Genomic DNA, 26251 nt, shown 5'->3' on the forward strand with positions numbered 1-26251 from the left:
ATAAATAATAATAATAATAATAATAATAATAGTAAAAACTTATATAGCGCCATATCCATCGAAAACAATGCTCCATGGCGCTAATACAGAGAAACATTTAAAATATAGACAATCAGCAAAAACAAAAAGATATAAAAATAAGTTTAAAATTAAGCAAACAATGAGAAGCAATTAAATAAATTAACAATATACAATGGAAAGTTATAAAATATACAATAGGAGTATGCACAATATTTAAAACTGCAAAGAGATTGTACAAACAGACCAGCTGTGACCTCATCTCATTGACTATTTCTAAATCACACCATGATAACTAGTAATAACAACAAAGACCTTTGTAAAGTGTCCAATGCAAAAGCCTCTTAGCGCATAAAGACAACAATAACATATACAAAGATACAAAACAAGTAAGCAGATTACAAATAAGCAGCTTCAAACAAGGGCTGACCTACTGGTTCGGTGTAGGATTTAACAGACTTTTCAGGCTATTTAATCACAGTGTTTCATTTTTTTCCAAAGGATGAGAAATCGTTAATCAGACTTAAAGTAAGGGTCAAAACAAATTGTATGATGAAGTATGTAAACAGCTTGAAATTGTTTGAATTTCTAATCTAATCTAATATAATCATTTATTGTTTTAAGTGCACCATGAAAAATTATCTTTAGCACACTGTACACTGTGTCAATTAAAAATTAAAAAGTAATATGAAATTCTTACTGGGATTTCAATAGCTGTTGCCATGTCACCAGGCAGTCCTTGTGGTCCAATGGGTCCCATAGGGCCTTCCAGTCCCGGTAATCCTTCACCAGGTTCTCCCTGAAGTAAACAATTAATAAAGACAAATAATTAACAAACAAAACATCATCCAGGGGCAAGCTAGTTTATTTGTGTGTTGATAGGTGCAATTTTGGCCGATATGCATAATATAAACAAAAGATCAAGAGGAAGCCATAGGCCAATAGAATGCTCCAGATTGTACAGTAGGTCTGTTAAAGGGTCTGGGTACTTTTTACACAATATCCACAGATTTACATTAAACTTAAACAACTTGAAGATAATGATAATAGAAAGCTTCCCTGAAAATATTACTTGCTGAGGTGCTGTAGTTTTGGGGAAATGAGTAAAACAATGTCACAGAAATTATTTTAGTCTCATTTTTAGCATGTAAAAACGTATTAACCAGTTATGGTATTTTACTATAACATACCATAACTGGTTAATACTTTTTTACATGAAAAATAATTTTCATCTCACTTTGTGACTTGTTTTAGAACTCATTTCACAAAAACTACAGCACCTCAGCAAGTAATATTTTAAGGGAAGCTTTGTACTATTATTATCTTCAAACTGTGTGAGTTTAATGTAAATATGTGGACATTATGTTTTGTGTTACACAAAGTACCCAAATCCTTTAAAACTAAGATAAACACAAAGTTGAAAACATTCCGAAGACCTTGTTCAATTCAGCATGCTTTGGCCAAACATTAAAAAAATGGTCCAGAACAGCTCCCAGTTTTGAAAAACAACCTGTAAAACCCTGTCATCACTCCTTTCAGACACTTTAACTCTTTTAGTGCCAAGGTTGTTCATGTAACATCATTTTTTTTTGTACTAAAAAAGTGTCATCAGTCAGACATGTACAGTACGACCCATGATATACATGTTATCATGAGATGGTATTATCACACAAGAAATACTGTTGACTTTGTGATGTACCATTCATAAATACCTCAGACAGTTTCGCTATTCCTATTGGTGGAGAGCGCGTCACGTGGGTGTGTATAAACCTTTGTTTATAACCGGTAAAATGTGTTAATTCATGGGCGCGACACGGGACCTTGCACCTGTTCTTATAAGACAGTTTCTTCATTCCTATTGGTCTAGAGCAACGGCTGAAACAGTTGTGCAACATCACGCGATACGCGCGACGCACACAGCATTCCCTTATAAGGAGTTGTTTACCCGAGGGCGGCGGAGGGCTTTACCATTTCATAGCTGGAGGGGTGATGTGTTGAAAGAAATCATTTCACAATTATATTTTTTGCATTTATTTTACTTTTTGACCAAAAAGTTATGATGTTTTTGACCGAAAAGGTATTTATGAATGGGAATCAAAGTGTGTTGAAACAGTTTTCAACTTGTGGTTTAAACCCGCCGAGGCCTGGTTCTTTTTTTTATAATTTACCTCAACTTCGTCTCGGTAAAATTATCAAGAACCAGGCCTCGTTGGGATTAAACCACTAGTTGAAAACCTCTTCACCACACATTGATTCCCTTAAAGCAACACAATGCATTTTGTTTTGTGAGAAACACTTAAACAGGTCATCAAAAAACTAAAACTGTTTTTCTCCTTTTGAAAGGGTTAAGCAAACCTTCATAGAACATATGTGAAAGCTTTATACATACTTTACAAAACTGAAATATCAATCACAGTGAAAACAAATTCAAAGACGCATTGAAAACAAAAGGTAATAATAACACATGCCTTGACATAAATGTGACATCGCAGTGTTTACCATTTGTCTGTATACTGCCCTTGATCAAAGGAAATTAAGACCGGGCTGCAGTGGAATCGTGTGTAGGAACAACAGGTTCTTATGATGGCCAGTCAATATGGAAGTACTAGACCAAACAGGGTGTAACAATTACAGAAAAATAACACCACGTTTCCTTCCCAGCGCTGATCTATGTTTACAGAGGACTTTAAGGAACTAAACACTTCCTAAGTACTTACATATTGAGCCCTAGAATGTAAACAATTATATAGGTACCGTGACAGTAACACCATGTGTGTATCTACTTGCCAGGTAGATTTTTTTTTTTTTTTAGAACTTGTCGTGCTTTATAACCTACCATCGCTGAGTACATTTTCAGAATTCGGAGACTTCTCTGTTCTGAAAAGACAATCCTGCTTTTTAACTACTACCTGGGCGGAAGGTAAAAAATCGGCTGAGACTACTACTTTAGCTTCTCGTTATTAGCTTCAATACCGCTGAGTAGATTTTCAGAATTCGGGAGACTTCTCAGTTCTGAAAAGTCAAGACAATCCTATTTAAATACTACCTGGGTGGAAGGTAGAAAATCGGCTGAGAATACTGCTTTAGCTTTAGTGGATTGATGGTACTTCTCGTTGTAAGCTTCACTACCGCAGAGTGATTTGAAAGCCCCTCTTTTCATGTCAGGCATGATATTTGGTCATTGGAAAAAAGTAGGAACAAGGAGTAGAGTACATATGGTTTAGGTAACAGACCTTTAAGGCTATTTAAAGGCATTGGACACTATTGGTAATTACTCAAAATATTTTTTGCATTAAAACTTACTTGGTAACGAGTAATGGGGAGAGATTGTAGTCTAAAACAGTGTGAGAAACAACTCCCTCTGAAGTGAAGTATTTTTGTAAGAAAGAGGTAATTTTCATCGAATTTGATTTTAAGACCTCAGAATTAGAATTTGAGGTCTTGAAATCAAGCATCCAAAAGCGCACAACGTCGTGTGACAAAGATTTTTTTTTCTTTCATTATTATCTTGCAACTTCGATGACCGAGTGAGCTCAAATTTTCACAGGTTTGTTATTTTATGCATATGTTCAGATACACCAAGTGAGTATACTGGTCTTTGACATTTACCAATAGTGTCCAGTGTCATTTAAAATCACAATTTTCCCAGGGGCAAAACGAGCAGAAATCAGACTGATGATGTATTAATTTCTTAACATATTTGTCAAATCCCAATCCCAAAACAGAACTACCCACTGAGCGATGTGTAAACACCAATGCATACTTAGGTTTTGTCATTTTGTAAAAACAGTAAATTAATGTTTAAAGGCAGTGGACACTATTGGTAATTGTCAAAGACTAGCCTTCACAGTTGGTGTATCTCAACATATGCATAAAATAACTAACCTGTGAAAATTTGAGCTCAATCGGTCATCGAAGTTGCAAGATAATAATGAAAGAAAAAAACACCCTTGTCACACGAAGTTGTGTGCGTTAAGATGCTTGATTTCGACACCTCAAGTTCTAAATCTGAGGTCTTGAAATCAAATTCATGGAAAAATACTTCTTTCTCAAAAACTATGGCACTTCAGAGGGAGCCGTTTCTCACAATGTTTTATACCATCAACCTCTCCCCATTACTCGTCACCAAGAAAGGTTTTATGCTAATAATTATTTTGAGTAATTACCAATAGTGTCCACTGCATTTAAGTCCCTACATAAAAACGCAAAAGTTAAAAAACGACGAAACAAAATATTTGATTTCATCAAAATATTTGCTATGCGCAAGACTTGCACTGTGTATGACCTGCAAAAAAACAGGATTTTGGAGTCAAGTATGCTAAGCAGGCCCACTTGATATATTCACTTGACTTGCAGTTATCTCGGATATAAGAATGATAGAAATTTCTAAAGAGGGGCTCAAGAGATTGAACGGTGCACTCAAACACTCAAGTTTCTTGATAACATGTGAATTGCTCTTACATTAGAAATGTTTAAAGGCAGGGTATACTTCTGGTAGTTGTCAAAGACCAGTATCCTCACTCAATCTATATCTCAACATATGCACAAAACAAAAAACTTTCATTGAAGTTGCAAGATATATAAGATGTTAAATTTGCATCGGGGATATGATAAATTTTTTGTTTTTTTTACCCATACACCCATGTGTGTTAGCACTGTATACTCAATACTTTCCCGAGTCCTGAAGTTGCAAGAGAATAATGACAGAAAAAGTACACCCTCATTTCATAAAATTGTGTGCTTTTAGATGCATGAGATAAGGCTTCATGCCTGAAGCCTTTCTCAGGTTCGAAATTTTGGATGGAAAATTACCATTTTCTCTAAAATAACATTACTTGGAAGGGGTTGTTTCCTGCACTATTTTAGAAATTCAACAGCTCTCCAGTGCTCTCCAGTAATTTGTTATGGTCATTATTTTTTAAACAATTACCAACGGTATACCCTGCTTTTAAGGGAACCCAGAATTAACAAAATTTTTATCCATTAGGGAAAGAGTGACACTAAACACATGTTTAGCAAATACCTTTGTGGAATAGTTAACCTTTTAAGTTTTGGCGATAACTTAATAGCATATAGCATAACTACGATCTGGGCCCAATTTCATAGAACTGCTAATATGAAGCAGACAAATTTGAACAATTTCCTGCTAAGCAAATATGAGCAGGACACCAGTCACGCATTTTACATGTATCATGGTATTTTGGGCAGTAAACTTTTTCTGGTAGGCATTATGTTGCTGTGCTTAGTTTTTTTTGTGCTTAAGCAGCTCTATGAATTTGGGCCCTGGCAAAATATCTTTGTGGAACAGAACAGTCTTAATTGTTGTGATAATATTACAGCATATTACCTTCTGACCATGTTCTCCTGTTTCACCTTGTGGTCCAACTTGTCCGTCGTTGCCCTGAACACCCTGTGAAAAAAACAGCCAAATAAAAATTATCTTCACACCGTGTAAGTTTAAAGATACATGGTGCCTTGGATCGGCTGAGTTGGTGTTAGTTCGCAAATTAAAAGGAAAACCATGCAATTTCAAGGTATATTTGTGTGGATCATTAAATTTTACTTATAACCATAACAATTCATAACAAAACGGTTTCAAACGCTTTTCATAGACCAACTCGCCCAATCCAAAAGGCACCGTGTTCCTTTAATGTAAATATGTGGACATTGTGTTCTGTGTTGTATAGAAAGTACCCAAACCTTTTAAATGTTACAAAAAAACAAGTCTTACCTGCATACCCTGGTCTCCTTTCATTCCAACATCACCCTGAAAACAATGATTAAAAACAGAACAAAAGAATGAGTAATTAATCAGTAAGTTGTGCTCTCGAGTAACCCCTCACACATTGATTGGAAAAGCAGACAACTCAAAATGACAGTCATCCATTTTGTAATGGAACATAGGCCCTTTGCACAACCAGGGCTTAGGCTCCACCAGTAATTAATTTGGTTTTTAGTTTATGAAGTAGAGCGTCTTGAAATTCCAACTCTCATTACTTATATTCAGTCATCAATTTCTCTGAGAAACTCCTGCCACTCTAAATGAATATATGAATATGCTGAATTTTTACATATTTTTATGTAATTTTTTAAAAACTTGTGAGTGATGTTGCATCACTTCTTCTTAGTGTTGTGGACATTACTTTATCAAAAACTTTTCCTTATACAGACCTTTTCTCCCTTATGTCCACGGAGGCTTTCAAGATCTGGAAGTTTAGACAATCCATCTGCACCTGCCTCTCCCTATAATTAAAAATAATAAAGTAAATAAAATGAAAGAAATAATTTAAACAAGATTTTATCGTTGTGTGAGATTAGATCTTAAAAGATCTGATCTCACACAACGGTAATTCTCAATTCGAAGTGATGAAGTACTGTCAAAGACTTTTGGCAGACACTTGCTATTGTATATGAAGCTGGTTGTACTCTTCTATCTTCTCAAATTATGCTCCCTTGGTTGAATCTTTACATTCCTCAAAGTTGAAATAAACCACCGGGACTCTCCTTAACAAAATCCCTTGAACCTCTTTTATTTTACATTTCAAAGTATTAATCTTTGGACACAGACGCTCTTGCTTCCCATGTTCTTCAAGGTTCACTCCCACCCTCAAGACAATTTAGAGGTGAATCAAAGTATGGGTGATTAAAGGATTTGGGTACTTTTTCAAAATGTCCATAGATTTACATTAAACTTACAGGGTTTGAAGATAATGATAGTGGAAAAGGCTTCCCTTCAAATATTACTTACTGAGGTGCTGTAGTTTTTGAGAAATGAATAAAACAATGTAATAGAAAAACGTTTGTAAATGCTTAAAATAACTTTGGTCTCATGAGACTAAAATTATTTTCATTACATTGTTTTACCCGTTACCCAAAAACTACAACACCTCAGCATGTAATATTTTCAGGGAAGCTTTCTACTATCATTATCTTCAAACTGTGAAAGTTTAGTGTAAATCTGTGGACATTGTGTTTTTTGTCCAATAAAAAATACATACACCCTTTAAGAGAATGTTGTTGAGTCACTAATCAATAAGCACTTGGGAAAAATGGCTTTGTAGTTCTCAGTAGCTGCTTTATTGAATCTGTAAATTGGTGAACAGTAGAGGGGTGCTGAGAGTTTGCCCAATTTCAGAATGACACTCAGATTATTGCATAGCAGGAAATACAGAGTGAAAGGTAGGGGGCTAATAAATAATGTATAAACGGTAAAGAGATATGTATATTTGGTTTGCGGTAACACCATGTGTGTATCTACTTGCCAGGTAGAGTTTGTTCTTAGAGAACTGTCTTGCTTTATTCTACTGCCGCGGAGTAGAGAATCGGACGTACGGGAGACTTCTCAGTTCTGAAAAGAACTATCCTGCTTTTTATTTATTACCAGGGCGGATGGTATAGAAAATAGACTGGACAACTACTAGATAAAGAGATATTTACAACAATAAATAAAAACATTTGAAATGAATATGCAAAGCTAGGAGCAACATAAAGTAGGAATATACATTGAGTATATGGGGAGGATGAGGGGTGTTCTTTATCTACACCCAGGCAGTGACATTTACGTGACCCACTCTGTCGTAATGAGGAACATCCAGTAAAGTCTCGTTCGTGTAATCTGACACCCAACATAATCATAACAGAAAATTATTGAAAATTATTGAATTTTTATGTTTTTAGGTTGCCATTTAAAAATGTTAAGATTTGCTTGTTTGGATTGGGATGATAAACGCAAAAATGAAATTTACTCGATATTCCTCATTACGACAGAGCGGGTCACATACAGATAAATCCTAAATATGAAATAACCCACTATATTAGAAACATTTTCTTCTGATTCATACCTTCTGTCCCTTGGATCCAACAGGCCCAGTGGGACCCTCAATCCCTGGTAAGCCCCGATCACCGGGTGGACCTGCCACACCCGGTAACCCATCTTGACCCACAGGTCCAGTGAGGCCTGGATCACCAAGCTCTCCTGCAAACAAATACTCACAGTCTTATTTCTCAGATAAGATTCAGATTAAACTTTGAGTGTACACCAGGGAAAGTGTTCTTGTCTCACTTTATTAAAATGAATTTTCATGAAAAAGTGGCTTTTCAGATTTGTCAGTGTTTTGAACATTTGATTTGTTTTTTGAAAATGCTGGTGGGTGGGTTTAAGAAAATAATTAAAAATCTAACTTTGAGTTTGATTTTTGAAAAAAAAGAAACGGGGGAAGGGAAACATTTATATATGGTGTTCTTGAAAAATCAGGTGGCATAGTAAAATAATTTTGGAAAAAATTAGAACTTTATCATCATAAGTAATAAAAAAATGCTATGATTTTCATGCATAACAAATCTTGTTCAGCTATTACTTCAGAAGTTAACGTTGAAATCTAGACACAAAATATAACTTTCCAATTTGACCAGTGCATTATCTTGCCTGCCAGAAAGGCCAAGGAACAATAGGCTAATTTGGGTATAAGAACCACTTCTATAGTCTCTTAAAGGGTTATTCAAGCAAATGACTGTTGATAACTTTGAATAAAGTGCTGTGCTTTAAATCAAATGCAATGAGGTGCTGCTTCATGAAATGATTTGGATGTTTCTTGGCTTTTTTTGAAAACAAAACAGATGAGATGATAACAGTGGCGTAACCAGACATTTTCAGTGGAAGAATTGTGGAAGTTTTGTGGCCGAGTGGTTAAGAGCACCGGATTCAAACACTGGTGTTTCCGATCAGCAAAGTGTGGGTTCGTAATCCCCAGCTGTGACACTTGTTTCCTTAAGCAAGACACTTAACCATTGCTTCATCCTTTGGATGGGACGTAAGGCCGTTGGTCCCATGTGTTGTGTTTGACAGTAACGCATGTAAAAGAACCCAGTGCACTTATCGAAAAGAGAAGGGGTTTGCCCCGGTGTTCCTGGCTGTGGCTGCTGAATGCGCTGTAGCACCTTTATAACTATTATAGTGAAGGCAAGCAGCAGAAAATACAAATAACTTTGGGGGCTATTAAATTTATCAAACCAATACTTTCTGCATTTTTTTATATTTTAATTGGAAAGAACAAGAGGGGGCACGGAGTCTGAAGATGGGGGTCCTCTAGTTACGCCACTGGTTGATAGCATGAAATAAATAAAAAGTTAGGAAAACTTTCACCATAAGATGGAAGTACAAGTAAGATACATGTACGTGTTTATCTTGGTATGCCAATACGCAGACCCCCAAACCCACTCAAAACTATTGAACAGGAAGAATAGAAGGATTTGTACAAGAATACTGTTTGTGTTTAAATCAGTGAAGAAGAAAGAAGTAAAAAATCTCTTTACTGTCTGCAAATAAAGAAATGTGTAAATGAAGGAACAAAACATGACTTACATGACATTAAAAAGTAATTATTAATTCAATATTAATGATGCAAAAACATGGTGGGATGGAGAAAACTTTTTGACTTTGACAAAAACCTTGTTAGAGACAATTTGTGAGTCAAACACGGATTGCAGGCATTATGGTGGTAAGTAAGGTCTAAGCTACATGTTTCATATTAAGCATCCTTGTTAGGCAGTAGACTGATCTGAAACTATTGCCTTAGCTAAATCAGTCATATACAATTTTATAATGCCCCTTAATATAAATACTCTGCATTTTAATTGGTTTAAAGCGACGCTTCAAACGATATGCCTCATTTTTACCGAAAGGCCACGCAAATCCATTACACTACACAGGCATCTAACAAGATACTATACCCGTAGCAACCAATGTATTATACTATTGCAACCAAGTTACAAAACCCAGAATAAACTACTGCTTTTGTTCTTTCTACAGTTAAAACTAGTACTCCCTCAGAGTGAAAAAATTTTCTTGGATTCTTTCTTGGCAGAGGATCGCTTTGGGTTTTAACCAAATTGTGATCATTTTATGAAATTGTGATTGTTTATGAAGGGATATGAACACCAGTTTTACCGATCAGTAGTTAATTTGGGTTTCACTAACACCCATTATTCAACCATGTAGCTAAATCAGTTTACACATCATTGATGATTGGGGTTGGTAACCACCCTCAAAAAGTGTGGCCGGGATCCCAACAGTTCCCGCTGTGATTCCTGACACATCCCACTGGGATACGTTGGGACATATGAACACCAGTTTTACCGATCAGTAGTTAATTTGGGTTTCACTAACACCCATTATTCAACCATGTAGCTAAATCAGTTTACACATCATTGATGATTGGGGTTGGTAACCACCCTCAAAAAGTGTGGCCGGGATCCCAACAGTTCCCGCTGTGATTCCTGACACATCCCACTGGGATACGTTGGGATAAGTCGGGATACACCAAGATAGCTGATGTCGGGATCCTGACCCAAGGTGGGATATGTTGGGATAAGCCAGGATAGATGTATATTAGGAAGGGATACATCAGGATAGCTCATCCCGTCAGGATCACACCTGTTTTGGATTGGATAGGATGAGATGGGAGTAAAAATGAAACGTGTAGGTGCTTGACACTTGAAACCAGATAAAATGGCGGGATGCACAGTTTGGTTGTTAGGTGTTAATTCTGATACTCACCCTTCAGTCCGCGGAGACCAGAATCTCCTTTCTCTCCTTTCTCTCCATTTTTACCTTTAAGACAAACAAATAAAGCCATGCAGTGCACAAACTACGCTGGGTACGAATCGGCTACATTAACTCTGAATCCGCCATATTTTTGACCGGGTGAATGCGCACTCGATTATACTTGTATCACATCCGTTCACGGGTGTTCTGTCGCTTCTGTGTGCTGTAGTTTTTTATTTGCTTTTGAGTTGGGTTATAATGGCCCATTTAAAAGTCTTATTGTCCATGATGTGTTGTCTGTGGTGGTATCGTGTTCCAGTCTTTATAACTGTTTTGGTGTCTTGAATGAATAACCCCCGAACAATATTTTTGAGAGCGCCCTCACACAGTCAAATATACGGCAGATTAACATTTCTGGCTGCTTTTCCTTAGAGGGAGTAACTACACGACAAGTAACATCTGTTAATAACAAATACCACTACATAAATCTTGTAGACACACTCATCTAAAAAGTTAAAGGGGTAATAAAATTAGCTATCTCAGGGAAACTTGGGAGAATGTTACACTACTTCTGTCAGAATTTTTAAAAACCACGGCATTTTAACATTTAAGAAGGCACTCAACAACTAAATTAACAAGCACACAACAATAAACAGGGCGGTAAGAAAGATTTGTATCTCTCGACAGGACTTGAACATTTGCTTGGAATCTTATTCCCATAAACTAGGTTATTTTATATTTAAGGGGGGTGTACAATTAGCTTAGACACTTTAAAAATTGCTAGATGCGCCTTTCTGACTTTGATTGCGTTAATGATGCCTCCTTACTCCAAGACATTGTCCTTTGGTGCTCCTTAGAAAGTGTCCTCTTTCTTTTCAGAGATGCCAATTTTGAAAGACTAAATGGCAACTTTCTCTCTCAAAAATTGTTGTTATTGTATATTCATTAATGCTATTGTTTGTATTTTAGCGCCATGAGCACTTCTGTGGATTTGTGCGCTTTATAAGTTTTCATTATTATTATTATTATTATTATTATTATTACTTAAAAAACACAAAACCCATGGAACCATTTTGCAGGGCATCATAAAAAAGAAGGCTAGAATAATGAAGGCAAATGCGCACTAGCTACCATGAAATTCGAGGCCTTCATAAGTTCAGCTCGCTCAAACACAACTCACACAAAAATTACAAGAAATTGAAGATCAAGTGACTAATAAAAACCCCCCATCACACTGAACTCGTTCTCACTACGATCTGAAAAATGTAGTGCAAAACATAGTTATTCTCACTATCACTCAACTATCACGATCCCGGCTCGCTCCCTCCTCCCCGCGCACATTACTTTCGTCTTCCAACACGACTTTATTTTTCAGAACGTATTGAGAACAACTACGGTGTGATGGGGGTGTTAAGATTTTCATTGTCTCTCTAGCAGACTGTGCAATTCTCGCTCAAAAACACAAGTGCACAATTTTGTATACTCTCAAGTACTTCACACGATAACAAGATGTATATTGGAACCAAAGGTTTCAGAAACTTTCACATTCTATGCATTGTACAATAACAACACAACATGAAAGACTGCTAGATACTGTGCTCAACACAGCAATTACAGAGACGTTGCATGCAGCTGTCCTATCTGATATTTGTGTGTAAATTCAAACTGCATAAAAATAGTTAAAGGAACACGTTGCCTTGGATCGGTCGAGTTGGTCCTTGAAAAGCGTTTGTAATTGTTTGTTATAATGGGTAGAAAGATGTTGTAAAAGAAGAATACAATGATTCACACAAACATGTCGATTAACACGGTCGGCCATTTATGGGAGTCAAAATTTTTACTCCCATAAATGGCCGACCGTGTTAGTTCGCAAAGTAAAAGGAAAACCACGCAATTTCGAGGCAAATTTGTGTGGATCATTATATTCTACTTTTAAAACATCTTTCCAATCATATGCATTTTAGAACAAACGGTTACAAACGCTTTTTATAGACCAACTCGTCCGATCCAAGGCAACGTGTTCCTTTAATGGCCCAACATTTCTACCCTGGAAGAGTCTTTCCTTTTAGCCTGCAAGAAAGACGCTGCTAGGGTTGAAATGTCAGGTTTTTTTTGCAATGACCATACATGTAGGTTCTTCTGACTGGTAAGCAGTTTGCAACAGCTAGATCTATTTTCTAAAGCTGTAACGTACAGTGCACATGAACACACAGTACCTGCAATTGCTTTCCCGCTGGTGGCTGTGTGCCAAATAACACTCATGTGAGCCTATAATAACCTATGCCCAATTTCAAGAGCTGCTTAAGCAGAAACAAATGCTTAAGCAATTTTTTGCTTAGCAGAAATGAGCACAATAACTTTCACTGTGACATGTAGTTTGGCTGGAAACCTTATTCTGGTAAGAGTGGTTTTTTTATGCTTGGCTACTTTCTCTGCTTAAGCAACTCTGTGAAACTGGGCCCAGGCGGGCAAAAAAAGCCTAGTTTCTCTCGCCATTTCAATTAATTCACTTACATGGCATTTCAAATAATTACTAGACAAATCAATCACATTAAGAGGTTATATTTTCAAGTAATACCTGCAACACCAGGAGGTCCCAAATCTCCATCCAGTCCTGGTATACCAACATCACCATCAGTTCCTGGTTCACCTTTGGGTCCAGGTCCTCCATTGATGCCAGGTACCCCTGGTGAACCACTGATTACCTGGACGATAGGGGTAAGGGAAGGCTTGGAGGGTCTTGGGGTTGAGGTTGGCACAACCTTGACTAATGGTGTGGAGGCAGACACTGTTACTGTCCCTAGGCCCTGGATAACAGCAGCAAAAAGTGGACAGTTATTGCAAAAATTTAAGATTATGATTTTAACATCTTTCCATTTATGCAAAATGTTATCAAGTGTAATGGGAGACTTTTGTAGGATGCAAGATGTCAGAAAACTTAAATCGTTGTTCTGGAAGAATTACACAAACAGTAAAAATTTACCTGGTAATTTTGCTGCCATCTTCAATCCAAAAGTCTCCCATCACCACTTGAGTATGACCATCTTGTGACAAAGTTTAAACCTTTAAGATGGTACCCATCAACAAATGGGTCAAAAACCCTTAAACCAGCTCCTAGGCAGGGTTGGTTGCCAGACTTATCGAGCTCTCTACGCGGGGTCACGATTTTTTGAAAAAAAATGTAGGGTGGAAATAGGTCTTGTTTGGCCATGTGTCCAACATGGAGATTTTGTGTAATGTGAAAATAAATATTGCCGGTTTCGAAAGCAGCTAAGAAATTTCCAAAGATTATGAACTCCTACAAATCCTAAAACTGAATCACTCACATCTGTTGGCGTTTCTGGAGGTTGGAGTGTCTGGCTCGATCTGGCTGTTGCGGTTACCATGGGTACAGATGTGGTCATCATAGACTCTGTACTCGTTGGTGGTAACGTAACAGGGTCTATTACAGATGGTTCATCAGTTTGAACTGCTGCTGGCAAAGTGCGCTCTGGAATCGGAGAAGCAGTTGTCTGCATGTCCAGAGGGGTCGTTGTAGCCGTCTCCATTCCAGTGGGGGACGATGACACTTTTGTGGTAGGAGTGACCATCGATGTGGTCTCCTTTACAGGATGCTCAGTGGTTTTGATATGAACCAAAGGTGTTTTGGCCATTTTCATCGTACTTACCGTTTCCGGAATTATTTCTACAGCTGTCTCTGTTCCAGAGGGGGATGAGGGTACCTTTCTGGGAGGAGCAGCAGTTGTGATCGATGCTGTCTGCTTAACAGAAGACTCAGTGGTCGTTAGATGAACCATAGGCGGGACAGTCCTTGGTTGTGTTTCCATTCCGGTGAGTGTTTCGGTAACCGTTTTTGGTGTTTCTGTTTCCATACCCGATGGTGCACTGACCGTTGTTGGTCTAAAAAGTTGTGAGTTTTCGGCGGTCGTTCTTGGTTCGTCGTTGACAAAAACCGGTATCAGGGTCGATTCAAATTCTAGCCCTGATTTTATGTCGCTCTCCTTGGTGGCAAGGGGAGTTGTGGATGGCAACCTCGGTGGTGTCGGTATTTTATTTGTGAATGGTAAATTTGTAGATACGGGCAGGTCTTCAGTGAATGATATGCTGTGTTCTGTTGTTGATATGCCACTACCTCTATCTGCACTTCCAGACTGAAAGACAATTTAATTATACGATGTTCAAAGCAGGGATGGGATAGGCTGTAAACCCTTATAAGGTGGTGCTAAATAGTCAGGTCTCAGAATTTATCACTGCAATAACCTATCTTTCTGAAAGTTTGTACATTATTCAGCGCTTTGAGTACCTTGTTTGGTAGATACGTGTGCTATATAAGACTTTGATATTATAGGCTTTTGAAGAAAAAAAAACAGGGTGAACCCCTTCTCTGTTCGATAAGTACACTGGGTTCTTTTACATGTATTACACAAATCACGAGACCAACGGCTGTAAGTCCCATGGTTAATTGTCTTGCTTAAGGATATTAGTAACTTTGAAAATACATTTTGTCCTAAGTGTTCTTTTCTTTTCTTCTCTTTTATTGTGTTTTATATAACTATTTTGAGACTGAAGTGTTAGTCTGATTGAATGATAAACTGATAGCGGATACAACAGTCCAATAGCTTCAAAATCTGATATTGGGTGTGCATATACTTTGTTAAATGTTAATCTTAAAGCAGTTGCTTGTATATAAGTGTTTTATCAAAGGCAGTTCACTACAAAAAAGATTGAGTTATCAAGGTGTAAATAAACTAGACATTGAACATGCTTTATGGTCCTCTGATGTTTTGAGAACTATAGGATACATACAAATGTGCACTTTGAAAGGAATAAAACCCATTCCAAGGATCTTTATTGTTATAAAAGAAAGTTACCTCTTCATCGTATCCACTTCCTGAAAACTGCATAGCAACATGCCATGATAACAAGGCCATATCAAGAGTACATCAAGGATGATTTTCAACAGGCGCCGGGATCGGGGAAAATGGGATTGCAAAAAATGTGAAAGCAAGCAATCATTATTAAATGCAAAAACTAATAACGCTAGGAGAAAAAAAAATTAAGGTTCCCCAAACACCCTATTACAGAGGTGTGTTTGACAGATTTTAAGGGCACTGGACACCTTTGGTAATTTTCAAAGACCAGTTTTCTCACTTAGTGTATCCCAACATAAGCATCAGCTATCAAACCTGTGCAAATTTGGGCTCAATTGGTCCTCGAAGTGGCAAGAGAATAACAATAAAAGAAAAAACACCCTTGTTGCATATTTTTTGTGCTTTCAGATGCCCAATGAAACAGGCTTCGGGCCAGAAGTCTTTAAATTATTTGAGTGAGAAATTGTCTCTTTCTCAAAAACAATGTTACTTCAGAGGGAGCAGTTTCTCACAATGTTTTGTACTATCACAGCTCTCTGTTGCTTGTTACCAAGTAATTTTTTTACAACAATTATTTTGAGTAATTACCAATAGTATCCAGTGCCTTCAAATGGTTATCTTAAAGCTTTCAGAACAGTCAATTTGGTGATCAGATGTAAGTGTGCTGTACTTTACAACCGTTTTCATTCATTACAATGGCAGGGTGCATATTTCAAATAATTATGTGATGGAGAAAAATTAATACAAAAAGTTGAGAAATTGTTATTCTTTCTCTTAAATGTGCTGTATTATAAAAACTTGTTTACTCAGTAAAATGACATGGTGCAAATATTAAACCAGGATGAAATGGAAAACAAGTAGTAACCAAACTTTTAAAATATAGTTTATAATTCGCAAACAAAAGTTTGAATTAATCCTTTTTTTATAAACAACAAATAGAAATAAGGTTGAATGTATGAAAATATGGAAAATAAAAATTCATGAATCTCAAATTTAAGAAAAAAGTTTGAATAATTTTTTGTATTATCGAGATCAAATGGAAATAAGGTCGAACAAACGAAATCATAAAGAATATAAATTCATGATTCTCAAACTTACGACAAAAGTTTGAATTGGTTTGTTTTAAATTAGAATCAAATGGAAATAAGTTTGAACGAATGAGAATTAGTAGATATGTAGCAGTCTGCCGGGGATGATGAATAATGAATAAAGGCTGAAGCAACGGTATCAATCTTAATGGATGACGATGGAATCTCCTCTGAAATACAAATAAGGAGTATATGAAGATGCAAGTGTCTTGTTGGTGTTTAACGGTCTAGTTTTTTTGTAGGACACAAAACACAATGTTCACAGATTTACATTAAACTAACACGGTTTGATGATAATGATGGTAGAAAGCTTCCCTTAAAATATTATTTACTGAGGTGCTGTAGTTTTTGAGAAACTAGTAAAACAATACCCCAGAAATAATGTTCGTCTCAGGTGACGAAAATTGTTTGAGCATGTACAACAAATTTACCAGTACTGGAACTTAAATTTGTTGTACATACTCAAATAAAAAATTTCAAATACTTTTTTTTTCTGTGACATTGTTTTACTCATTTCTCAAAAACTACAGCACATCCGTAAGTAGTATTTTAAGGGGAGCTATCTACTATTTTTACAGGCCTGTATGGTTCGTTTTTTGAAATGGCAAGGGCACCAAGGCATTTTCTACTTGGTAAAGGGCACCCTATGAAGAAATTGAGGAAATTTACCGGAGCATTTCAAGGGCACCAAGGCAATGAACAGGGGGCATCGCATGGAGGCATTCGCCTTCGAAGTATCAGGCCTGTCATTATCTTCAAACCATTTAAGTTTAATGTATATCTGTGCACATTGTGTTTTGCGTCCTGCAAAAAGTACCCGGACCCTTTAAATGAGGATGCATGTAATGATGACGTTACACAGGTGATGGTGAGACAACCGCATGCCTGATGTTTACATACAACCATATACTGACCGGGAAGAATTCATTTAGCTTAGCGTTTTGAGAGGTGTTGTCTTTGTTTGTTATTAAAGCATCTGAGGAAGACGTGTCTCGTTTGGCGATGGTGGGTCGCTTGTAAGACTGTCACAAAAAAGCCGTAGGGAGTAACAAAAAAGGTAGGGAAAATGGGGTTACTTGGGTAGGGGGAAGCTGTAATGAGATTCATGTAAAGTTAATGCTTGATGACTTGAAAAGCTCGTCTGTGTCTTTCATGGGTTGTTTAATAGACCCCTTGCAAAGGTCGTCAAACGGGTTAATAATAATAATAATAATACTAATAATAATAATAATTATAATAACCGTATTTATAACGCGCCTTTTGCCAAAGAATACAAAGTGCCAGGTATTATTACTGCAAGGAGTGGGGCGAATTTTGAGATATAAGACCTAATCCTTAAGCACCATGTAATGGTTTACAAGGTGCTGTGGCGCAATCTGCTGCCAATCAAGCCAGGAACACCAGGGCGAACCCTCTTTTCGATAAGTGCACTGGGTTCTTTTACATGCGTTTACACAACACATGGGACCAAAGGCTTTACGTCCCATCCGAAGGTCGAAGCAATGGTTATGTGTCTTGCTTAAGGACACAAGTGTCACAGCTGGGGATTCGAACCCACATTTTGCTGATCAGAAACACCAGAGTTTGAATTCGGTGCTCTTAACCACTCGGCCACAACACTCCCATTATAAACAATGGATGCGTTACGGGCTATGCAGAAACTCTTCTAAAGACAGGTCTTTCGTTTAGCTCAGTGAAAGCGCTGTTTTAGCTTGTGACATCATATGCAAGGAGTCTATTATCGTTCAAAACCTCCACAAAAAAATCCATTTATAAATGTTTTAAACTTTTTTCCGCCCTTTTCTTTTTTGTGTAGTAGGCTACCCATTTCAAGCGTCTGGTATTGGCTAAAAGAACAATAAATCTTCACTTTCTACTCGCACTCACATTACACATGTTTCGACAGGTATCTCTCAACCAGGGCTAACTTAAATATTGGTCTAAATATAATTGTTTCCCTTTTGTTTCATGGAAAGCCCAAATTGACAATTTTAAAGGAACACGTTGCCTTGGATCGGTCGAGTTGGTCTTTGAAAGGCGTTTTCAACCGTTTGTTATAAAATGCATATGATTAGAAAGATGTTTTAAAAGTAGAATATAATTATCCACACAAGTATCACTTGAAATTGCGTGGTTTACCTCGCCGACAAACACGGTCGGCCATTTATGGGAGTCAAATTTTTGACTCCCATAAATGGCTGACCGTGTTAGTTCGCAAAGTAAAAGAAAACCACGCATATTTGTGTGGATCATTGTATTCTACTTTTAAAACATCTTTCTAATCATATGCATTTTATAACAAACAGTTACAAATGCTTTTCAAAGACCAACTCGACCGATCCAAGGCAACGTGTTCCTTTAAAGATGTAACATCTTTTACATACACCATTTTTTCACTTTAAAGAACTGGAGTACCATTCAAAAGATTAGTGAGATTGTCAACTTCTGAAGCCCCCCCCCCCCCAAAAAAAAAAATAATAAAAAAAATTACTGTTTTAAAACAAAGTAATAAATTCCCCTTTGTTTAATTTTTACAAACTCTTCTACATTTCAATGTCTGATTGCTGGATAAAAATGTCCAGTGAGTGAAATCATTTTTGCAAAAAATGTCAGCTCAATGACGGACTCGTTATGATTTGAAAATTTGCTAAGGTGGAAGTATAACTAAGAGAGGCTTGTGGTAGCACTATGTGAAAATCTCTTTTGAGTAGTGTTGGTTTAGAAAAAGAACCGGTGATTGACAACTCAACATTGCGATCAGTACACTCTCCTGAAGACTATCTGAGCATACTGATCGAAACGTTGCCAAAACCAACACTACTCCAACAAGATTTAGCGCTACTGCAAACCTCACCAAACCGACTCTGGTTAAACCCCCCCCCCCCCCCCATCACATTGAACACTGAATGTCTTTCTACAATGCACAGCGCACATAAACGCCACCTTCTGTCCGCCATTTTGTGTGTCAAAACGGAACAGACTCTCTAAAAAAGGCAGAAATGGTAGACCGCATTTTCGAAGATGCGTAAACATATTTACTGTCCTTCCGTGTGCTTTTGACACCCAAAATTATCAATATTAGCGGAGACGCATGTATGTGTGCTGCGCGTTTTGAAATGAGTCTAAACATGTATGTGGGACAAGCTTCTGTCAGGAAAGGGGAAGACTGGTTGGTGTTAAATGTAATTTGAAAGCAAAGGTCTGGGCTATAAATGAACTAGAAAAGAAAGGGGAGTTGACTGTGACTGTACCTCCCCAGTGTCATCATCATCACATCGAAGCTCAGCCTCATGTCGCCCATTAGTGATCTCCAAGGTTTGGATGGAACCCTGTGGGGGAAAAACAAATGATCTGGAATAATCCCACAAATTCATTTTTTTAAATGAAGTTGGGAAGTAAATCTACCCGATCAACACCTTTGTTTAATAAGATCTGAAACAATAAGATCTGGTTTTATTATTTATTTCTCCTTCAGAAACCTTTTTTTCTTTTTATTGCTGAATTGAAGGAAATAGTTATGAACATATTGAGCTTTAAACAAAATTAAGCTACAAGACAGACTTTCATTGAATACAGAAAAACAGAAAGAACAAGAAATACCATGAAATTCATCTGCTCTTCCAGTCTAAATCCTTGACTCCCTATAAACACTGCTGCATCGTTAGGAACAGTCAGCTTCCAACCCTCCGGCCTGCGCAACGACTGACTGGTGTATGTGCTACAGTTAAAGAACAGCGTGGCCATGTCGTCGATGACGCTCAACGAGAACTGAGACCAGCGATCCGTCAAAGACGGCACCACAAAGGACGTCGCCTCGTGGTCCGTTGCGGTGTCGGACAAGTCCCTCATAAAGAGCGTGATGCGATGTCTGTCCGTCCCCTCTTTGGAAATGTTCAATCCCAATATGATTTGAGTTTGTTGACTCTCGGTGACGACCAATAGAGGCCCTCCAAAGTCCGACTCTGGCTTCAGAGTCACTAAGATTGTAAAATCCGAAAAGGTCTCTGAAAAGTCTGGAGGGAAAATCACAAAAGCAAGACGCCCTATGTTGGTGTTTCCATCCAAGTGATAGGCTGGTCTTTTGTGGAAACCTTCGGTGAAGAGGACCCCATCCGGTAGAGGTGACCCAATCAACGTCAGCAGGTCTAACGTTCGGTACTTTGATTGCACTACAAAAAAAGAAAAGAGAAAAATAGATTTATCAAAAAAGGTTAAATTCATTATCAAAAGAAAGGGCAAGGCCACTTTCTTTTTTGCAAAGGGCACTTCCAGTGAAAAATCTCAATATCTATGGGAAACTTTTGAAGGGGCACCAAGACCAAGAAACAAAGGCCATTGGCCTCTTCAGCCTCTGTTAAAAAATTCCAGGCCTGTCACAATGCAGGCCAGATACTTCTACAAAGGTGATTGCCTCCATGCCCCCTGGTAATTGCCTTGGTGCCCTTAAAATGCTCCAGTAGAAGTATACAATTTTCCCTCATAGGGTGCCCTTTACCAAGGAGAAAATGCCTTGGTGCCCTACCCTTTTCAAATTCGAAGCATACAACATATATATATGATATTGTGCTCAGGTTAGAAACTTTGATCCAATTTGGGAAATTAAGGTCAACTTTACATTGAAAAGAGCAAAAAACAATTAGGACATTGCACCAAAGTAAGGAACTAATGACATACCTCCATAGGCTTTCTTAGATATTTATTTATTTTTTTTTTTTTTTTTTTAACTCTGCAACATCTTGGGGCATTAAACTCCCACAATTACGGCCACCACAGATATTATTCAATTCATTAACCAGATAGAAGGTATTCCAAATCTTGGTTTGAACTTGAACCCACTCCTATTTACTGAACACAGCAGGCTCCAAACGCACTTTAGGAGTCAAATTTAATTCCCAAAGTGCCAACTCAACTTAGGCTTATCCCAACTCAACTTATCCAATGGATATTCAGGCATGGGAACAGCTAGGCCAAGGCCAAGGTCATGACAACTGAAGCAATGGCCTAATAACGAAATTTCAAGCCTCTAATGCAGCAGGTTAAGAAATGCAGAACATTATCAAGTTGGCATAAAATGCTTAATGATGAGGAAAACTTTCTGTGTTAACTCAGTCAGAGTCAGAAATTCCATCTATCATATTTCAGACATTTAGAAAGCAAAAAAAGTAAATGAAGCTGTGGAAAACATCTGTTAAACATTTAAGATAATTCCGGCATATTTCAGTAATTTGTGCAAGGTCATCTGAACCTAAAAGGAAAGGTGCGTGATTACAAACTTTTCAGAACCAACTGTGGTTTTACACTTAACTTTTTTTTAGTGACTACTAGCCAACAGGACCAGTTAGCTTTTTATTTCACTGGACTGTAAGCTATTGCAAATTTCCATAATTTATAAGGGGTGTTTTTTGTTACTCTTAACTAGCCAGCCAGACCACTAGGAGATTATTTTGACCGGTCCCTAGGAGTTTTAACTGGCATTTGACCAGCTGGCCCCTGTTTAGGGAGAATACTGAAATTGATAAAATTGGTTCTGGAAACTTGTTCAATCTGAAAAGAAAGTGTGCAAAAAAAAACTCTGTGAACTTTAATGTACTGTAACAAGAGAAAGCTCAACTCTTAAGGCAATGGGGAACAAATTTCTCTATTCATTGGAGAGGGGTATTTTAGAAGTAGGAAAACAGTCAAAGTCAAAGGTTGAATGAGGTTTCTTAGTTTTAATGTTCTCTCTCAGTTTGTTTGGTTCAAACAGTCTGATTCAAAAATGTCTTGGTATTTGTTGGCCACTACAATGTTTAGCATTGAGTTGTCCAGAAAAAAAAAAAGTTCACAGATTTACAAATAACTTACAGGGTTTACAGAAGGTAGTGGTGAAAGACTTCTCTTGAAATATTATTCCATGAAATGCTTTACTTTTTGAGAAAACATTAAAACAATATCAATTCTCGATAGCAAGAATTACGGATTTATTTTAAACACATGTCATGACACGGCGAAACGCGCGGATACAAGGGTGGGTTTTCCCGTTATTTTCTCCCGACTCCGATGACCGATTGAGCCTAAATTTTCACAGGTTTGTTTTTTGGTGTAGAAGTTGTGATACACGAAGTGTGGGCCTTGGACAATACTGTTTACCTAAAGGGTCCAATGGCTTTAACATACTTAAGGCCCAGTTAAAATTCTCTAAAAGTGGTCCGGCTTGCTAGTTCAGTGTTAAAAAGTATCCTTAATAATAATCACATGAAATATGGACTAGTGAAAGCTGGGGGACTAGTGAAATGACAAGCCGACTGGTCTTGCTGTCCAGTCACTGGAAAAAGTAAGGGCAAATCCTGATCTACAATATGTGTGTACAAATGAAAATGTCACACTCAAAAAACAAGTGAAGAACGACATTCCAACGAGGTGGGACTAAACGTAACCCTCCAGCAGGGAATGAATATGAACATGCTGTGTGGGGTACAAGAGGTTACCTCATGCCTATAGTAGGTCTAAACTGCTTGTAGCAAAACAAAAAAAAAGCTTGTTTAATTCAATCATTGCTCACCTTAGTGTGTATAAAACTAGCAGCTTTTATGGCTAATGTACTTTGACACACTGAGTATTTAAAGTGTGATGATGCTCGACAATGAAAAATGCCAAATGTCCCACCTAAATTTATAATTCTCCACCTTACTTTTCATTTTTTACAAAGCACTGCCCCAGTTTATCTCCCAGTAGACCTACTTCACAAAATATTCCTTATAGAATTTTATGTTCCAAATCAAAGTTCCTTCTTGTCATTTCGACCCCTGTTACAAAACCGTATAGATCTCGGTAATTCCAAGTAGCTGCAGCTTAACTGTGGAATGGCACTGAGTTTGTTATGGAAGCAGTCAAAGTTGAGCAGTTCAAAGGTATTCTGGATAAGACTGAACATGGAGGAACAACCGAAGGACTTTGCATGTTTTCTTTCCTTAATGTTCCAGGCTGTTAAAGTGGGTAAATTAACAGCGACTATCCATACATTTCTACATCCTAGCCAAGCAACTCCCACCAACACATTCTCAGGCCTTGAACTTTGTCTTGTTTAAAGGAACACGTTGCCTTGGATCGGACGAGTTGGTCTTTGAAAAGCGTTTGAAACCGTTTGTTATGAAATCCAAATGGTTAGAAAGATATATTTAAAGTAGAATATCATGATCCACATAAGTATCACTCAAAACTGCACGATTTTCCTTTTACGTTGCGCGAACTAATACGGTCAGCCATTTATGGGAGTCAAAATTTTGACTCCCATAAATGGCCGACGGTGTTAGTTTGCAAAGTAAAAGGAAAACCATGCAATTTGGAGACATGTTTGTGTGGATCATTATATTCTACTTTTAATATATCTTTCTAACCATTTGGATTTCATAACAAACGGTTTTAAAGGAACACGTTGCCTTGGATCAGACGAGTTGGTCTATAAAAAGCGTTTGTAACCGTTTTTTTTTATAAATTGCATATGGTTGGAAAGATGTTTCAAAAGTAGAATACAATGATCCACACAAGTTTGCCTCGAAATTGCGTGGTTTTCCTGTTACTGTGCGAACTAACACGGTCGGCCATTTATGGGAGTCAAAATTTTGACTCCCATAAATGGCCGACCGTGTTAGTCGACGAGGTAAAAGGAAAACCGTGCAATTTCGAGGCATGTTTGTGTGGGTCATTGTATTCTACTTTTACAACATCTTTCTACCCATATGCATTTTATAAAAATCGGTTACAAACGTTTTTCAAAGACCAACTCGACCGATCCAAGGCAACGTGTTCCTTTAAACGCCTTTCAAAGACCAACTCGACTGTGGGACACAGCAATTTCCCTCTGGTAAGGGGCACTATGAGGAAAATGTTGATTTGTACTGGAACTTTGCAAAGAAGGGTACCACAGCAAAAGCACACCAGGATGCTATTGCTGTGGGTGCATTCTTCACAGATTTCCGCCCACATGATTAGTGGCTCAGCAGTTCACCCCCTGCATCTTGAGTCTAACTCTCCTTTTTATAACTAAAGCTTTAACTTATCCTGCATGTCACAATCATTAGAGCAAGGGCTTAAAGGCATAAGACGGTTTGGTAATTGTCAAACACCACAGTGTATCCCAACATATGTAAAAAATAACCAATATGTGAAAATTTTGACTCAATAGGTCATCGAAGTGGCAAGAGAATAATGAAAGAAAAAACTCCCTTGTTGCACAAATTTGTGTGCTTTCAGTCTTCAGATAACCAAATAGGGCTTCAGACCTGGGGTGGATTTCACAAAGATAGTCCTAACTTAGGACTAGTCCTAGGCAATGCTAAGAGATAGGACCAGTCCTAAGTTAGGATGAGTAACCTAGGACCAGTCCTATCTCTTAACATTGCCTAGGACAAGTCCTAAGTTAGGACTACCTTTGTGAAATCCACCCCTGAACTCTTTTATCATTTGAGTGAAAAATGACCTCTTTCTCAGAAACTATGTAACTTTAGGGGGAGCCACTTCTCACTGTAATGTTTTACACTATTAACAGCTCTATATTGCTTCTTACCAAGTAAGTTTTTATGCTAACAACTCTTTTGAGTAATTACCAATAGTGTCCAGTGCCTAATATGCACTCTCTCAACTCCCAACGACCTGCATGTAGGAAATAACTCACTACACTCAATTAATCAACATGTTTGGTACTTGTCACTTCCTACAAATAATCTCGGAACTAGAGTTGTCATTTTGAATCTATAGGGTTGGGTGGGGCCTAGGAGGGGGGCAATCGGCTTGCTCATAGGGGGGTTGACCTCTCTAACTAGAATTGCGGTTGTGGCATTTGTTTCCAATTTGGCTACAGTAGAGTGAGATTGGCCGTGGTGCTGTTTCTACCCCACCATTCCACCAACTATGGTTAAGTAGTTTCTTATCATATTCTGGATTAACATTCCTAAGTTAGCAGGTTTGATGACGACCTACCAAGTGGAAAATGCTTAATAATATACATGTACATGTATTTGCACGGATGTATTAATACTATTATCTTAATATTATATATCTGGATGATGAATTAACAACAACATACAAAGGCCTACATGATACATGAAACACTAAAATTGCCTTGAAATACTTTTGTGTGCAACTACAAGTCCATTCAATGGTGTGATTTGTGTATATTTAAATCAAAATTCATAAATACCTCAGACAGTTTCGCTGTTCCCATTGGTGGAGAGCGCGTCACGTGGGTGTGTATAAACCTTTGTTTATGACCGGTAAAAAGTGTTAATTCATGGGCGTGACATGCGACCTTGCACCTGTTCTTTTAAGACAGTTTCTTCATTCCTATTGGTCGAGAGCAACGGCTGAAACAGTTGTGCCACATCACGCGATACGCGCGACGCGCACAGCATTCCCTTATAATGAGTTGTTTACCCGACGACGGCGGAGGGCTTTACCATTTCATAGCTGGAGGGGTGTTGTGTTGAAAGAAATCATTTAACAATTAAAAAATTTGCATTTGATTTACTTTTTGACCAAAAAGTGATGATGTTTTTGACCGAAAAGGTATTAATAAATGGGAATCAAAGTGTGTTGAATCGGTTCTCAACTAGTTGAATCGGTTCTAAACCCGCCGAGGCCTGGTTCTTGATAATTTACCTCGACTTCGTCTCAGTAAAATTATCAAGAACCAGGCCTCGTTGAAAACTAGTTGAAAACCTCTTCACCACACATTGATTCCCTTATTATAGATG

General features: G+C 37.7%; 1 protein-coding gene across 8 annotated transcripts in view; it reads right to left on the minus strand.

Annotated features, from left to right (window-relative positions):
• LOC139939301 (uncharacterized) overlaps nucleotides 1–26251 on the minus strand; it is a 103299-nt gene that overhangs the window by 34005 nt on the left and 43043 nt on the right. For 3 of the 8 annotated variants that reach the window (XM_071935064.1, XM_071935066.1, XM_071935063.1), the window contains exons 3-14: nucleotides 20121–20689; nucleotides 19772–19849; nucleotides 17435–17542; nucleotides 15433–15459; nucleotides 13888–14712; nucleotides 13140–13368; nucleotides 10574–10627; nucleotides 7860–7993; nucleotides 6190–6261; nucleotides 5750–5785; nucleotides 5366–5428; nucleotides 719–817 (exon numbers count right to left, since the gene is read on the minus strand). In XM_071935064.1, coding sequence (XP_071791165.1) covers nucleotides 719–817; nucleotides 5366–5428; nucleotides 5750–5785; nucleotides 6190–6261; nucleotides 7860–7993; nucleotides 10574–10627; nucleotides 13140–13368; nucleotides 13888–14712; nucleotides 15433–15459; nucleotides 17435–17542; nucleotides 19772–19849; nucleotides 20121–20689 — 2294 coding nt within the window. The remainder of the gene's footprint in view (nucleotides 1–718; nucleotides 818–5365; nucleotides 5429–5749; nucleotides 5786–6189; nucleotides 6262–7859; nucleotides 7994–10573; nucleotides 10628–13139; nucleotides 13369–13887; nucleotides 14713–15432; nucleotides 15460–17434; nucleotides 17543–19771; nucleotides 19850–20120; nucleotides 20690–26251) is intronic. The other 5 variants (XM_071935071.1, XM_071935065.1, XM_071935069.1 and 2 more) reach the window with 4 other exon arrangements.

The sequence above is a fragment of the Asterias amurensis genome, chromosome 7, assembly GCF_032118995.1.
Source record: "Asterias amurensis chromosome 7, ASM3211899v1".
Classification (NCBI taxonomy): Eukaryota; Metazoa; Echinodermata; class Asteroidea; order Forcipulatida; family Asteriidae; genus Asterias; species Asterias amurensis.